At 34.0% G+C, this 17582-nt stretch overlaps 1 protein-coding gene across 4 annotated transcripts in view; it reads right to left on the bottom strand.

The window, feature by feature from the left end:
- Window positions 1-17582, bottom strand: part of LOC136039276 (synaptic vesicle membrane protein VAT-1 homolog) — a 69837-nt gene that overhangs the window by 29907 nt on the left and 22348 nt on the right. For all 4 annotated transcript variants that reach the window (XM_065722859.1, XM_065722858.1, XM_065722860.1 and 1 more), the window contains exon 3: window positions 11972-12182. In XM_065722859.1, coding sequence (XP_065578931.1) covers window positions 11972-12182 — 211 coding nt within the window. The remainder of the gene's footprint in view (window positions 1-11971; window positions 12183-17582) is intronic.

Raw genomic sequence — 17582 nt, 5'->3', positions numbered from 1 at the left:
AGTCCGTGCAAGCTGTACAGCAGCTATACCAACACCACCTAGAATTAAATACTTGAAACTAAAGCCCTTTTCATTTTTTTTTGCTCCCTTTACCTTGCTTACATTGTTTTATATTGCTTTACTCCCACATCTTTCAAGAAACCGTGTTTGTGAATAGAAGATTGCCCGGCAATGTTGACATTTTTCACAGTCCGTGCAAGCTGTACAGCAGCTATACCAACACCACCTAGAATTAAATACTTGAAACTAAAGCCCTTTTCATTTTTGTTTTACTCCCTTTACATTGCTTACGTTGTTTTATATTGCTTTACTCCCACATCTTTCAAGAAACCGTGTTTGTGAATAGAAGATAGCCCGGCCATGTTGACATTTTTCACAGTCCGTGAAAGCTGTACAGCAGCTATACCAACACCACCTAGAATTAAATACTTGAAACTAAAGCCCTTTTCATTTTTGTTTTGCTCCCTTTACATTGCTTACGTTGTTTTATATTGCTTTACTTCCACATCTTTCAAGAAACCGTGTTTGTGAATAGAAGATAGCCCGGCAATGTTGACATTTTCCACAGTCCGTGTAAGCTGTGCAGCATCTATACCAACACCACCTAGAATTAAATACTTGAAACTAAAGCACTTTTCATTTTTGTTTTACTCCCTTTACATTGCTTACGTTGTTTTATATTGCTTTACTCCCACATCTATCAAGAAACCGTGTTTGTGAATAGAAGATAGCCCGGCAATGTTGACATTTTCATAGTCCGTGCAAGCTGTAGAGCATCTATACCAACACCACCTAGAATTAAATACTTGAAACTAAAGCCCTTTTCATTTTTGTTTTACTCCCTTTACATTGCTTACGTTGTTTTATATTGCTTTACTCCCACATCTTTCAAGAAACCGTGTTTATGAATAGAAGATAGCCCGGCAATGTTGACATTTTTCACAGTCCGTACAAGCTGTACAGCAACTATACCAACAACACCTAGAATTAAATACTTGAAACTAAAGCCCTTTTCATTTTTGTTTTACTCCCTTTACATTGCTTATGTTGTTTTATATTGCTTTACTCCCACATCTTTCAAGAAACCGTGTTTGTGAATAGAAGATAGCCCGGCAATGTTGACATTTTTCACAGTCCGTGCAAGCTGTACAGCAGCTATACCAACACCACCTAGAATTAAATACTTGAAACTAAAGCCCTTTTCATTTTTGTTTTGCTCCCTTTACATTGCTTACATTGTTTTATATTGCTTTACTCCCACATCTTTCAAGAAACCGCGTTTGTGACTAGAAGATAGCCCGGCAATGTTGACATTTTTCACAGTCCGTGCAAGCTGTACAGCAGCTATACAAACACCACCTAGAATTAAATACTTGAAACTAAAGCCCTTTTCATTTTTGTTTTACTCCCTTTACATTGCTTACGTTGTTTTATATTGCTTTACTCCCACATCTTTCAAGAAACCGTGTTTGTGAATAGAAGATAGCCCGGCAATGTTGACATTTTTCACTGTCCGTGCAAGCTGTACAGCAGCTATACCAACACCACCTAGAATTAAATACTTGAAACTAAAGCCCTTTTCATTTTTGTTTTGCTCCCTTTACATTGCTTACATTGTTTTATATTGCTTTACTCCCACATCTTTCAAGAAACCGTGTTTGTGAATAGAAGATAGCCCGGCAATGTTGACATTTTTCACAGTCCGTGCAAGCTGTACAGCAGCTATACCAACACCACCTAGAATTAAATACTTGAAACTAAAGCCCTTTTCATTTTTGTTTTACTCCCTTTACATTGCTTACGTTGTTTTATATTGCTTTACTACCACATCTTTCAAGAAACGGTGTTTGTGAATAGAAGATAGTCCGGCAATGTTGACATTTTTCACAGTCCGTGCAAGCTGTACAGCAGCTATACCAACACCACCTAGAATTAAATACTTGAAACTAAAGCCCTTTTCATTTTTGTTTTGCTCCCTTTACATTGCTTACATTGTTTTATATTGCTTTACTCCCACATCTTTCAAGAAACCGTGTTTGTGAATAGAAGATAGCCCGGCAATGTTGACATTTTTCACAGTCTGTGCAAGCTGTACAGCAGCTATACCAACACCACCTAGAATTAAATACTTGAAACTAAAGCCCTTTTCATTTTTGTTTTATCCCTTTACATTGCTTACATTGTTTTATATTGCTTTATTCCCACATCTTTCAAGAAACCGTGTTTGTAAATAGAAGATAGCCCGAAAATGTTGACATTTTTCACAGTCCGTGTAAGCTGTAGAGCATCTATACCAACACCACCTAGAATTAAATACTTGAAACTAAAGCCCTTTTCATTTTTGTTTTACTCCCTTTACATTGCTTACGTTGTTTTATATTGCTTTACTCCCACATCTTTCAAGAAACCGTGTTTGTGAATAGAAGATAGCCCGGCAATGTTGACATTTTTCACAGTCCGTGCAAGCTGTACAGCAGCTATACCAACACCACCAAGAATTAAATACTTGAAACTAAAGCCCTTTTCATTTTTGTTTTGCTCCCTTTACATTGCTTACATTGTTTTATATTGCTTTACTCCCACATCTTTCAAGAAACCGTGTTTGTGAATAGAAGATAGCCCGGCAATGTTGACATTTTTCACAGTCCGTGTAAGCTGTAGAGCATCTATACCACCACCACCTAGAATTAAATACTTGAAACTAAAGCCCTTTTCATTTTTGTTTTACTCCCTTTACATTGCTTACGTTGTTTTATATTGCTTTACTCCCACATCTTTCAAGAAACCGTGTTTGTGAATAGAAGATAGCCCGGCAATGTTGACATTTTTCATAGTCCGTGCAAGCTGTAGAGCATCTATACCAACACCACCTAGAATTAAATACTTGAAACTAAAGCCCTTTTCATTTTTGTTTTACTCCATTTACATTGCTTACGTTGTTTTATATTGCTTTACTCCCACTTCTTTCAAGAAACCGTGTTTGTGAATAGAAGATAGCCCGGCAATGTTGACATTTTTCACAGTCCGTGCAAGCTGTGCAGCAGCTATACCAACACCACCTAGAATTAAATACTTGAAACTAAAGCCCTTTTCATTTTTGTTTTGCTCCCTTTACATTGCTTTTATTGTTTTATATTGCTTTACTCCCACATCTTTCAAGAAAATGTGTTTGTGAATAGAAAATAGCCCGGCAATTTTGACATTTTTCACAGTCAGTGCAAGCTGTAGAGCATCTATACCGACACCACCTAGAATTAAATACTTGAAACTAGAGCCCTTTTCATTTTTGTTTTACTCCCTTTGCATTGCTTACGTTGTTTTATATTGCTTTACTCCCATATCTTTCAAGAAACCGTGTTTGTGAATAGAAGATAGCCCGGCAATGTTGACATTTTTCACAGTCTGTGCAAGCTGTAGAGCATCTATACCAACACCACCTAGAATTTCATACTTGAAACTAAAGCCCTTTTCATTTTTGTTTTACTCCCTTTACATTGCTTACATTGTTTTATATTTCTTTACTCCCACATCTTTCGAGAAACCGTGTTTGTGAATAGAAGATAGCCCGGCAATGTTGACATTTTTCACAGTCTGTGCAAGCTGTACAGCAGCTATACCAACACCACCTAGAATTAAATACTTGAAACTAAAGCCCTTTTCATTTTTGTTTTACTCCCTTTACATTGCTTACGTTGTTTTATATTGCTTTACTCCCACATCTTTCAAGAAACCGTGTTTGTGAATAGAAGATAGCCCGGCAATGTTGACATTTTTCATAGTCCGTGCAAGCTGTAGAGCATCTATACCAACACCACCTAGAATAAAATACTTGAAACTAAAGCCCTTTTCATTTTTGTTTTACTCCCTTTACATTGCTTACATTGTTTTATATTGCTTTACTCCCACATCTTTCAAGAAACCGTGTTTGTGAATAGAAGATAGCCCGGCAATGTTGACATTTTTCACAGTCCGTGCAAGCTGTACAGCAGCTATACCAACACCACCTAGAATTAAATACTTGAAACTAAAGCCCTTTTCATTTTTGTTTTACTCCCTTTACATTGTTTTATATTGCTTTACTCCCACATCTTTCAAGAAACCGTGTTTCTGAATAGAAGATAGCCCGGCAATGTTGACATTTTTCACAGTCCGTGCAAGCTGAACAGCAGCTATACCAACACCACCTAGAATTAAAACTTGAAACTAAAGCCCTTTTCATTTTTGTTTTACTCCCTTTACATTGCTTACGTTGTTTTATATTGCTTTACTCCCACATCTTTCAAGAAACCGTGTTTGTGAATAGAAGATAGCCCGGCAATGTTGACATTTTTCACAGTCCGTGCAAGCTGTACAGAAGCTATACCAACACCACCTAGAATTAAATACTTGAAACTGAAGCCCTTTTCATTTTTGTTTTACTCCCTTTACATTGCTTACATTGTTTTATATTGCTTTACTCCCACATCTTTCAAGAAACCGTGTTTGTGAATAGAAGATAGCCCGGCAATGTTGACATTTTTCACAGTCCCTGCAAGCTGTACAGCAGCTATACCAACACCACCTAGAATTAAATACTTGAAACTAAAGCCCTTTTCATTTTTGTTTTACTCCCTTTACATTGCTTAAGTTGTTTTATATTGCTTTACTCCCACATCTTTCAAGAAACCGTGTTTGTGAATAGAAGATAGCCCAGCAATGTTGACATTTTTCACAGTCCGTGCAAGCTGTACAGCAGCTATACCAACACCACCTAGAATTAAATACTTGAAACTAAAGCCCTTTTCATTTTTATTTTACTCCCTTTACATTGCTTACATTGTTTTATATTGCTTTACTCCCACATTTTTCAAGAAACCGTGTTTGTGAATAGAAGATAGCCCAGCAATGTTGACATTTTTCACTGTCCGTTCAAGCTGTACAGTAGCTATACCAAAACCACCTAGAATTAAATACTTGAGACTAAAGCCCTTTTTATCTTTGTTTTACTCCCTTTACATTGCTTACATTGTTTTATATTGCTTAACTCCCACATCTTTCAAGAAACCGTGTTTGTGAATAGAAGATAGCCCAGCAATGTTGACATTTTTCACTGTCCGTTCAAGCTGTACAGTAGCTATACCAAAACCACCTAGAAATGGGTACTCCAAACTAAAGTCCTTTTCTTTTTGTGTCCCGCTAAAACCACTACCATATAGTTTGACCAATTGAAAACCCTACTTTGAAGCACTAGGTCGTAAACAATAGCGTCGTTGAGGGAGGGCAAGGGGGCAGTTGCCCCCAATAATTGGAAGAGACAAAAATCATTATATAGCGCACGCCCCTTTACTCTCCAGATATGAACCCCTCTTGTCCCCCAATAAAATGCTGGAGCTACGCTCTTGGTTGCAAAACAATTTTCTTGCTTTTTTTCAGTTGTTTTGTTTTCTATTTTTCTTCATATGACCTTTCAATCTTGTTAATTTCTGTTATAATACAAGGGTTACTGATTTATTTAGAGTAATTTAACTAGTCGAACCTAGTCATGATTAAGTTTCACTAACTTAGTATGATTAATTTAATTTAACGCAGTTTAATCAAATTAGTTTAATTAATTAACATAATTTAGTCCCTCGAATCAAGTAATTTAACTAATCGGAGTATATGAGTAGCATCCTCTCAACAATTTTTATGACACCCACAGCCACTACACTTTTCTTCCTTTAATGACTTAAGATTACGAAGAAGTTGAATTGTGATCCCCCTCAGGGCTAAGTGCAGGTGCTTGTAACGAACTAGGAATTTTTTTTTAAAGCATATAGGTTTTAATTAGGTAATAGGGAATGTTTTCTAAAAGATGCAGGTGATAATTACCTAATTGGGAGGGTTTTCTAAGCGACCATGTGGGAATTACTTAAAAACCCGTGAGGGCCAGGGGAAAACATGCAATAATACAAGCAGTTCAGCTGACCTTAGAGCAGAGGTTTGGCATAAATTGGTGAACCTGAAAGTGCTAAAGAACAAGAAAAAGCCTTCGCTTATGTCCGTAAAGTCCAAAATAGAAAAATGGCTTTAGTCGTTAAATAAGTCCTAGAAGATTGTAACTAAAACTATAGACACTATAGACCTGTACCGAATACCTGCAAACCTGGAGACCTGTATAAGACTATAGACCTATACAAAACTCAATATGGACAAGAGCAGTAAGTGTTTTTACCTCAGAAAGTTGGACCATAATCTATTTATGCAAATATAGAGGCGTCAGGTGCTTCTCAGTCTTTGGATCACCAACAACCAAGACAAGATAAACCACACCCCTAAGTTGCGCTACTTTTAATGTAATAGAATTATTCTATCATTAGCAAGTGTAATTTAACGTAATTTAATTAAGTTAATTAAGTTTTTTTAGCTTTTGGTTGTATTTTAGTTACCATAGGCTCGATTTTCCATTATATGTGCATATGAATACTTTACCCAAACATTTGGGAATAAATAGTAATGTCTTTTGCATCTGAAGATATTCAACACTTAAACTGTGTGTTCTCTGGTAGGAAGGAATACGAAACTTCCATACTAGACAGGAAGAAGGGAATTTTCCCAAACGTTTAACTACCACTCAATTTCACCAGCCTTATCCCCCTGCCCCCAATAAAGGTGTCAAGTGTTGGCCCTTTGCCTCTCAGTAACTGTGTCTTATTGAATAAATCCTGTTTCTTGATTTTCTATTTATATGCTTTAGTAGAATTACATTAAATTCATTTGCTTGTGCCAGCGCCATCTAAAACCAGATGCTAATGCTTATGAGCGTGAAATTCTTAGCATGTTTCAAACTAAGAACCAACTTATTCGTCCAATTTGGGCAAATGTTTTATCATATTACACATTTGTAAACTGGTTTAATTAAGATTGATAGCTTAACCCAAAATAAGTATCACATATACCAAAGATCGTCCTTGTCCGCCAACCGTCAAGGACAACACAAAAAGCAGGTTATTCCTGAATGGATTGAGAGTAAGTTGCAAGAAAGCATTTAAAGGAAATTAGAATTTATTGGGAGGGTATAAGGAGGAATGCTTTGAACAATTTGAGATGGAGGAGGAGCATGCACGGTTTTATTGGCCTCTGGTGTCTTGGTATTGCAAAAAGTTGTTAGTAATAGTAGTATTAACTTCAATGCTGGATTGCTGAATACAATAACCTATGAGGGCTAAGTTTATTTAATTCTATTTAACATAGGGCTTGGTGGTCTGGTCACCAAGCCCCCAAGCAAATGAAATTAATTCTTTGTTCATCCATAATGAACAAACTTGTCAACAAACCAGTATTTATTTTACATATCATTAAAGGCAGTAAGAACCTTCAAAATTAGCTCAGTTTCGCAAGGGCGGCGTTTAGTTTAGTTTAGTATATGTTTAGAAGATAGGCTATAACAACACAAAACAGCAAATGTATATTCACGGTAAGGCTTGTAAAATACAAACAATCTTTGATTCAGCTGTTTTTGAACACTTATTTCATTTTTCACAGTATATTATAAAGTTTGATAAAATAAAATAAGTGATAACGGCGCTGGACTGTAAAAAGTTTTTCTGGGATACAATAATAAAATAAACATCCTACAGGGGCATCAGCATAAATATAGATGACGACTAAATCTCAGTTAAATACTGAAGTCAATATCAAAATTAAAAATTTAGAAATTTGATTATAAATTAAGTATTGAATTTACATTTAAGGAGGGAGCTAGTTTAATCTTAAACTACAACAGACAGTGAAAACGAAATCCAATAGTTTGAATTACTACAAGGAAGCTTAGAAAACCGAGTACATACTACAAATTAACAGAAAAATCAGAAGTTGAATTTTAAATAAAAAAGGCTTTCATACGTGGTTATGCAGCAGGGGCAGAACCAACTTAAAAAAGACGGGAGAAAAAAATTCTCAATATATAAGCCAAAAATTATGGTATCAAACAGCCTAAAACAGTGTAGCTTTTCTTTGTAGGGTTAGGTGTCCTTGGGAATCAAAAGATTGATAATTTAAAAGTTTTTTCAAAAAGCGTTGCTAAATTTAGCCAATTATTTTTAAATATACATTTTGAAAGTTCAGCTTTGCAATACTGTCAAACCATTGCACAGTTGTGATAACTTCAAGAGTATGAGATAGTTAAACAAAAAAATCTTATAATATCGAATTTTTTAGGTGTGAAAAAATCTAAGATGGTTTCAAGGGGCGTTTGAACTATTGCAAAGTCCTTCGTATTTTTAGAGAGGTACAATAGAAAAGGGTAATTTGAACAGTAGTAAACAAAATCAGTAACAAAAATCCTAGCTCTTCTATGAACAACAGTGGAGCTGCTTGATTGAGCTGGTTTCTAGATTACTAATATGTTCTATCAGAATCAATTCGTAAATCTTGCCAAAATTACAACAAGAACTAGCTTGTTGTTTGAAAGAAAAGCTGTCCCAAATTCTCGAAAAGTGTAAAAGTAAGTTACCCTTTTCATTTAGATGGGCTAAAATGGACTTTCAGTTTGTTAATTTTTTAAAGAGAAGGAACCAAACGGTTAAGTTTCTAGGTGAAATCATTTCCTAATTTCATAGGTTTAAGATGGCAGCATTGTTCAATGTTTTTTGCCATTATTTTGTTTTTACGGAGTAATTTTTAATATTTGTAGGCTATCTTTGACATTTTAGAGGTACACTGTAATATCTTGCAAAATTTCAAGGAGAAGAAGGCACTCTGATTAATGGTAATAATGAAGAGACAGTTGAACATATTTTAGTTGATTGTGTTCATTACGTGGACCAACATAGAATTATTACTTATCTAAAAACAGAAAATATTTCAGTGTATTTACTTATGGGTAGCTTCTCAAGTGATCAACTGAAATATACAATCATAATGTTGCATAACCACGCTTTTTTGTCACTGTTGCGCAGTGGGTTGCGCATAATTTATAGGCCAGTGTTAGGCGGGCTGGTATGGTAATTCATCTGTGAGAATCTTTTCGGAAGGTTGACTTTTAGACCGAATTTATTTACGTCGTGGAGTTAAACAAGGGTCAGTTCTTAACCCCTTTGTATTTAATGACGCAATTAGATCGGCCACCCCGATATGTGATTAAAGGTATCGACATTAGCCACTTGTCGTATGCTGATGATATTTTGTTATTCTCGGATAATTTAATATCAATGCAGAATGCAATTAATATATTACACTCACATCTATGAAAGATAGGATTATAAATTGAACCTTCTAAAACAGAATTTCTAGTGGCGAATAGTAAATTGATATCCAGCATCATTCAATTAGGGCAGGATCATTTAATATTATTAATAAAGATTCCATTAATTACCTTGGGTTGCCTTTTGGTCTGTCAATTAAAGCTATGCGGGAGTTGGTGTTATCATCTGTGTTTGGAAAACTTAGGAAAACATATGACCTGCTAGTCAGGGTGAAAGGTCGTTTTGATAAGCAAACACTTGCTATAATTTATAATTTAATGTTTGCACCCCATTTATTTTTCATTGTTCTACTTCTGAAGTTTTTGAGTAAGTGATAAAAAAACGTACCCGCGTTTATTTTTTCTGGTTTTGTAATTTTTTCTTGGAATTTCACTATGGTTCAAAAATAGGTATATTATGCAAAAATTCGAAATATTTGATATTACTGTTAAAACAGATCAACAATACGACGGACTTCTTAGACGACCTAGAGAAAATAGAATAAATTTTCCCCTTTTGTCTCAGAGAAAATAGAATAAATTTTCCCCTAATTGTCTCATTTAATGGAAAAACAGTTTTGTCATATTTTCTGTAACCAAATAGATATTTATGCGCTATGTTTATGGGTGCTGTTTTATGAGTTATGCTTATGAGTTATGTTATTATTTATGGGTCATGTTTTTTGAATGGTTTTTTGAGTTATGTGCAAAAAAAAAAACAGTTATGATCTACTGATTTTCATTAGAAGTGTAATTTTATATTTTTCAGTTTTCTTTTCATACTCCTCTGTGTGCATCTTTTGCATTTAAAGAGGGTATAAACATATTATTATTATTATTAGTATTATTATTATTATTTTTATTATTATTATTTATTATTATTATTATTATTATTATTATTATTATTATTATTATTATTATTATTATTATTATTATTATTATTATTATTATTATTATTATTATTATTATTATTATTATTATTATTATTATTATTATTATTATTATTATTATTATTATTATTATTATTATTATTATTATTATTATCATTGTTATTATTATAGGCTTAATGGTGCATATCCTTGGAAAATATTGGATGTTTTGAGAACTGTCGTGCAATGCGTGATTGTGTGCAAAATATTCGACACTTCCCGTGTATTTCCCCCAGATTCCCTTAGGTACCCATTCAGATCTGGGTCAACCCTGACTTAGCTTACAAACTCATATAACTAATAATCAGCGACACCAGGACTCAAGCCCCTGACCTCAGGATTTCAAGTCTGGTGCACTAACCACTAGCAAATAACCGCTCAGCTAGGAAATGAACAGCAGAGGAATATACAAAGAGGACCTAAGTGACCACGTAGTCAAGACGGTCTGAAACCCACTTGATCATCATCATCGTTTTGACTTGCTACAGTCTTTACTTCAAAGTTTTCTATGTGGATGAAAGCTAGTTAGCAAACAATGGGATAGAAAAGAGGATCAAAAACTTCAATTCTGGGAAAAAAATGAATTTCTTTTATTTTAGGGAATTTAGGCTGGTTTTTACAGAGTACAAGAAAAGTAGATGAAAGAATAAATGTTGATATTTTCAAAAAATTTAACAGAAGGAAGTTGAATTTGAAATGTAAGTAATGAATATAAGATAGTTTTTGAGAAACTGTTAATTGATTCAGTTTTTGGTGATTTTTTTAATTTGAAATATGAGATTTTTATTAGTTTATTGAGCAGTCAAATTGAGGCAACCGCGTTTTGAGCCGCAACCACTGAAAGTTCCAAAAGACATTAAGTTTTAAGGGACGTTCCATCACTTTTTTAAGGAATGCTCCAATGAACGTTCTTTTTATTGTCTGCTCAAATAAAAAGAATTCTGAGAACAATTACTCCATGATCACAAAATGAAAAACCCAAAAGAATCCGCTGGAAACAAAGACAAATTTACCCAACTTCTGAAGCTACCCCTAGAAAGTTTAGCAACAAATTGAAAATCAAATCTTAGGAGTTGCTTTGCCATGTGCTTATACTCCAGAGTACCCTGGAAGCACTCACTTCAGGCCAGTAAACGTCACAAAATGTTGCAGACAATGTGTGCAAATATTGTTTGGATTCCATGCAAGCACGCAGATTCAAAATGTTCGTGAAGAAAGTTAGAAACATACACACCAAGAAGTAGTAGATGCAGAGAGAAATAGCAGAATGTAGATGCAGAGGATTTCAGTCACAAGTCTGACACGGCTGTTGTATTCACATAGGAGACTCCGTCTGAAATTGAAGTTGATTAGTAGGTGATCTCTGGCTCTTCTACCATGTGAGCAGATTAGCAGCAAAAGAAAAAAAAACTGAAACTAACCACCAACCTACGTGAATGGACGATGGTCTATTGTAAAGATTTTCATAGTCTATATTTAAAAGTATTTTACAATGTTTAAGGTAGATGCTCTTTCTTCTGACGACATTCTGAACGTGAATTACTTGTGGAAAAACAAGATAGATCTTTTTATTTTACCAGGGTGAAATTGTCAGCATCCTTCTTTCTGGATAAAGTAGAGGGAGATCTACCAGTCAAGAAGGAAGAATTGAATATGCTTTCATTCCACTTAATTTGCATAGGAAAAAAGTAGTTTTGTTTTTAAGGAAATTCCAGTTTCTTCCCCAAGCATGAAAATTCTAAGCCTTACCGCAAACAGAAATTATTGAAAATTTTGCTTCTTTAATTTTTCCTTACTCCTTATTTCCTATTTCTTACCTACAACATATAAAATTGCTTACCACCGGCAGAAGTTATTAGGACTGACTCTCCTTCCCTTAAATTTCCAACTTTCAGTAAAGAAAAGTAGGCTGTCAAGTAGTTGATACATAGCACTAATGCTTCTTGCAGTCCAATGCCAGGCGGAAGGACTGTACAAAAACGGGACTGAACTTTAAGTTTTTCTTGAAACAAGCCATGATTCCCAGTGTGAATTAACACTCTGTCTCCGACCTGAAACATAAAGCATTGCCAATGGCACACAACTAGCAATTTGAACTATCTCCTAATAAATACATCTAAAATCTAATCTAAAATTAATATAACATAAAATTTAATTAATATATCACTGGACGCTTATTCTGAGCTTGAAAGTAGTAAACAACAATCAAATGACCAATTATGCTAAATTTCCTTTGATATTCCCACGTAATTGTCTTTATTGCTATACTAGCTGTTGGGATGGCCCTTCGCGCCCCCCAACACCTAGTTGGTGGGGGCGCTTCGCGCCCCCCCCCAAGCCCCCACACGCGCGAAAGTCGTTACGTGCCATATTAGTTACGCGCCATTGTAGTTGTGTCCCTGTGTCCCACCTGTGAATATAGATAGATATATATATATATTTTTAACTACGTAAAACTTGCGAATGTACAACATTCTTGGCTGTCCCATTGTCTGTGCATATAAATAGACTGTCAGGTTTACCGACTCTTCAACATGCAACATATAATTGTCCATGGGAAAAACAATCTGTATTAAGATCTATACCTCATTATTCTAATGATTGCCCTTGAGCTTTGTTGATGGTGATTGCTAATCGAACATTCCCTGTGTCCCTGTCGTCATTTATATATCCCCCTGTGCCCCCCAGTGTCCCCGTTGTTGTTGTTTCCCTGTGTCCCGGTCGTCATTTGTGTCCCGGTGTCCCAGTCTGTAATTTCTCTTTGAGTGTCGCGGTCGTCATTTATATTCCTTGTGTCCCGGTGTCCCGGTTGAACATTCCCTGTATTCCCGTCGTCATTTATATATCCCCCTGTGCCCCCGGCGTCCCCGTTGTAGTTGTGTCCCTGTGTACTGTTCGTCATTTATATTCCCTGTGTCCCGGTCGTCATTTGTGTCCCGGTATCCTAGTCTGTAATCTCTCTTAGAGTGTCCCGGTCGTCATTTATATTCCCTCTGTACCGGTGTCCTGGTCGTCACTTGTGTCCCGGTCTGTAATTTCTCTTTGAGTGTCCCGGTCGTCATTTGTGTCCCGGTGTCCCGGTCTGTAGTGTCATCTTATAATGATGTCATATACAAAGCCTTATATACTTATAATGACGTCAAATGCAAACCCACAATCAAACAAACATGCATATATACAACTTATTTATATATATATATATATATATATATATATATATATATATATATATATATACTAGCTGTTGGGGTGGCGCTTCGCGCCACCCCGACACCTAGTTGGTGGGGGCGCTTCGCGCCCCCCCCAAGCCCCCCCGCGCGCGTAAGTCGTTACGCGCCATATTAGTTACGCGCCATTGTAGTTGTGTCCCTATGTCCCACCTGTGAATATAGATAGATATATATATATATATATATATATATATATATATATATATATATATATATATATATATATATATATATATGTTTTTAACTACGTAAAACTTGCGAATATACAACATTCTTTGCTGTCCCATTGTCTGTGCATATAAATAGATTTTCAGGTTTACCGACTCTTGAACATGCAACATATAATGGTCCATGGGAAAACAATCCGTATTCAGATCTATACCTCATGATTCTAATGATTGCCCTTGAGCTTTGTTGATGGTGATTGCTAATCGACCATTCCCTGAGTCGCCATCGTCATTTATATATCCCCCTGTGCACCCCGGCGTCCCCTTTGTAGTTATGTCCCTGTGTCCCGGTCGTCATTTATATTCCCTGTGTCCCGGTCGTCATTTGTGTCCCGGTGTTCCAGTCTGTGATTTCTCTTTGAGTGTCCCGGGCGTCATTTATATTCCTTGTGTCCCGGTGTCCCGGTCGTCATTTATATCCCCCTGTGCCCCCCGGCGTCCCCATTGTAGTTGTGTCCCTGTGTCCCGGTCGTCATTTATATTCCCTGTGTCCCGGTCGTCATTTGTATCCCGGTGTCCCGGTCTGTATATACATTCGTTTTTTAGTTTTGTTTTTCTCCTTTATTTTTTTCCTTTTTCTTTTTTTTCTTTTTTAGTTTATTTAGATTTTTAGATTTTTTAGTTTTTTTATTAGTTTTTAGTTTTTTTGTAGTTTTTACCATCTTTTTAGTTTTTTTAGTTTTTTTTTTTTTACTTATGTCCTGGTCGTCATTTATACTCCCTGTGTCCCGGTCGTCATTTGTGTCTCGGTGCTTTGTTGATTGCTAATTTATATTATATTTATATTTATATTTTTTATATTTATTAATATTTTTTTAGTTTTCTTTTTCTCTTATTTTTCAGTTTTTTCCTTTTTTTTAGTTTTTTCTTTTTTAGTTTTTAGTTTTTTTTTGTTTTTTACCTTTTTTTAGTTTTTTTAGTTTTTTTAGTTTTTTAGCTTTTTTAGTTTTTTTATTAGTTTTTAGTTTTTTTTTAGTTTTTGCCTTTTTTTAGTTTTTTCAGTTTTTTTTAGTTTTTAGTTTTTTACCTTTTTTTAGTTTTTTTTAGTTTTTTAGCTTTTTTAGTTTTTTTTCTTTTTAATTTTTTTTGTAGTTTTTACCCTTTTTAGTTTTTTTTCTTCTTTTGTATTAGTGTGAAATAATTCAGACGTCATATGCGGACAAACACGACGTCACTCGACAGACAGACAGACAGACATAACCCACAAACAATTTATTTTTATATATATTTATTCATATTTTTTTAGTTTTCTTTTTCTCTTTTATTTTTCAGTTTTTTCCTTTTTTTTTAGTTTTTTTCTTTTTTAGTTTTTAGTTTTTTTTAGTTTTTTACCTTTTTTTAGTTTTTTTTAGTTTTTTTAGTTTTTTAGCTTTTTTAGTTTTTTTATTAATTTTTATTTTTTTTGTAGTTTTTGCCTTTTTTTATTTTTTTCAGTTTTTTTTTAGTTATTAGATTTTTACCTTTTTTTTAGTTTTTTTTAGTTTTTTAGCTTTTTTAGTTTTTTTTTCTTTTTAGTTTTTTTTGTAGTTTTTACCTTTTTTAGTTTTTTTCTTCTTTTGTATTAGTGTGAAATAATTCAGACGCCATATGCGGACAAACATGACGTCACCTGATCCACAGATCCACAGATCCACACACAGACAACTTATTTTTATATAGATAGAAGATATATATATATATACTAGCTGTTGGGGTGGCGCTTCGCGCCACCCCAACACCTAGTTGGTGGGGGCGCTTCGCGCCCCCCCCAAGCCCCCCCGCGCGCGTAAGTCGTTACGCGCCATATTAGTTACGCGCCATTGTAGTTGTGTCCCTATGTCCCACCTGTGAATATAGATATATATATATATATATATATATATATATATATATATATATATATATATATATATATATATATATATATATATATATATATATATATATATATATATATATATATATATATGTTTTTAACTACGTAAAACTTGCGAATATACAACATTCTTTGCTGTCCCATTGTCTGTGCATATAAATAGATTGTCAGGTTTACCGACTCTTGAACATGCAACATATAATGGTCCATGGGAAAACAATCCGTATTCAGATCTATACCTCATGATTCTAATGATTGCCCTTGAGCTTTGTTGATGGTGATTGCTAATCGACCATTCCCTGAGTCGCCATCGTCATTTATATATCCCCCTGTGCACCCCGGCGTCCCCTTTGTAGTTATGTCCCTGTGTCCCGGTCGTCATTTATATTCCCTGTGTCCCGGTCGTCATTTGTATCCCGGTGTCCCGGTCTGTATATACATTCGTTTTTTAGTTTTGTTTTTCTCCTTTATTTTTTTCCTTTTTTCTTTTTTTTCTTTTTTAGTTTATTTAGATTTTTAGATTTTTTAGTTTTTTTATTAGTTTTTAGTTTTTTTGTAGTTTTTACCATTTTTTTAGTTTTTTTAGTTTTTTTTTTACTTATGTCCTGGTCGTCATTTATACTCCCTGTGTCCCGGTCGTCATTTGTGTCTCGGTGCTTTGTTGATTGCTAATTTATATTATATTTATATTTATATTTTTTATATTTGTTAATATTTTTTTAGTTTTCTTTTTCTCTTATTTTTCAGTTTTTTCCTTTTTTTTAGTTTTTTCTTTTTTAGTTTTTAATTTTTTTTGTTTTTTACCTTTTTTTAGTTTTTTTAGTTTTTTTAGTTTTTTAGCTTTTTTAGTTTTTTTATTAGTTTTTAGTTTTTTTTTAGTTTTTGCCTTTTTTAGTTTTTTCAGTTTTTTTTAGTTTTTAGTTTTTTACCTTTTTTTAGTTTTTTTAGTTTTTTAGCTTTTTTAGTTTTTTTTCTTTTTAGTTTTTTTTGTAGTTTTTACCTTTTTTAGTTTTTTTTCTTCTTTTGTATTAGTGTGAAATAATTCAGACGTCATATGCGGACAAACACGACGTCACTCGACAGACAGACAGACAGACATAACCCACAAACAACTTATTTTTATATATATTTATTCATATTTTTTTAGTTTTCTTTTTCTCTTTTATTTTTCAGTTTTTTCCTTTTTTTTAGTTTTTTTCTTTTTTAGTTTTTAGTTTTTTTTAGTTTTTTACCTTTTTTTAGTTTTTTTTTAGTTTTTTTAGTTTTTTAGCTTTTTTAGTTTTTTTATTAGTTTTTATTTTTTTTGTAGTTTTTGCCTTTTTTTATTTTTTTCCGTTTTTTTTTAGTTATTAGATTTTTAGTTTTTTTTAGTTTTTTAGCTTTTTTAGTTTTTTTTTCTTTTTAGTTTTTTTTTGTAGTTTTTACCTTTTTTAGTTTTTTTCTTCTTTTGTATTAGTGTGAAATAATTCAGACGTCATATGCGAACAAACATGACGTCACCTGATCCATCCACAGATCCACACACAGACAACTTATTTTTATATATATAGATATATATATCTATATATATAAAAATAAGTTGTTTGTCTGTCTGTCGACTCACGTCATGTTTGTGTGTCGACTGACGTCATGTTTGTCGACTGACGTCATTATAAGGATTGAGCTGTATGTCGTCATGAAGTAGTTTGTCGTCTGACGTCATGTTTTTTCGACTAACGAAACTACAGACCGGGACACCGGGACACAAATGATGTGTTATGTCTGTTATAACGTAATAGAGGCAACAATCTTGACAGGGCCTTTTGAGGGTGAGGCTTTTCTTATTCCACGCATTCTCATGATTCCAATGGATCTGCCTCTTCAACCTAAAAGATTGCAATTCCCAATTTGATTAGCATGTTTAGTTTTCAGTCCAGAACCACTAAAGCTATTATGTAAATATCAAAAATATTTATGTTGTCTGAGCAATAATTTTTAGTTTTTATTTCAAAATAGAAAATTACCTGAAAATTTTAGAATTATATCTATCTATATATATAAAAATAAGTTGTCTGTCTGTGGATCAGGTGACGTCATGTTTCTGTGTCGACTGGCGTCATGAAGTTAGTTGTCGTCATTTTTGCTATGACGGTGACGTCA

Source organism: Artemia franciscana, chromosome 19 (genome assembly GCF_032884065.1).
Source record: "Artemia franciscana chromosome 19, ASM3288406v1, whole genome shotgun sequence".
NCBI classification, from domain to species: domain Eukaryota; kingdom Metazoa; phylum Arthropoda; class Branchiopoda; order Anostraca; family Artemiidae; genus Artemia; species Artemia franciscana.
Note: the sequence above shows the minus strand (reverse complement) of the source record. Positions and strands in the feature narration are given on the sequence as shown.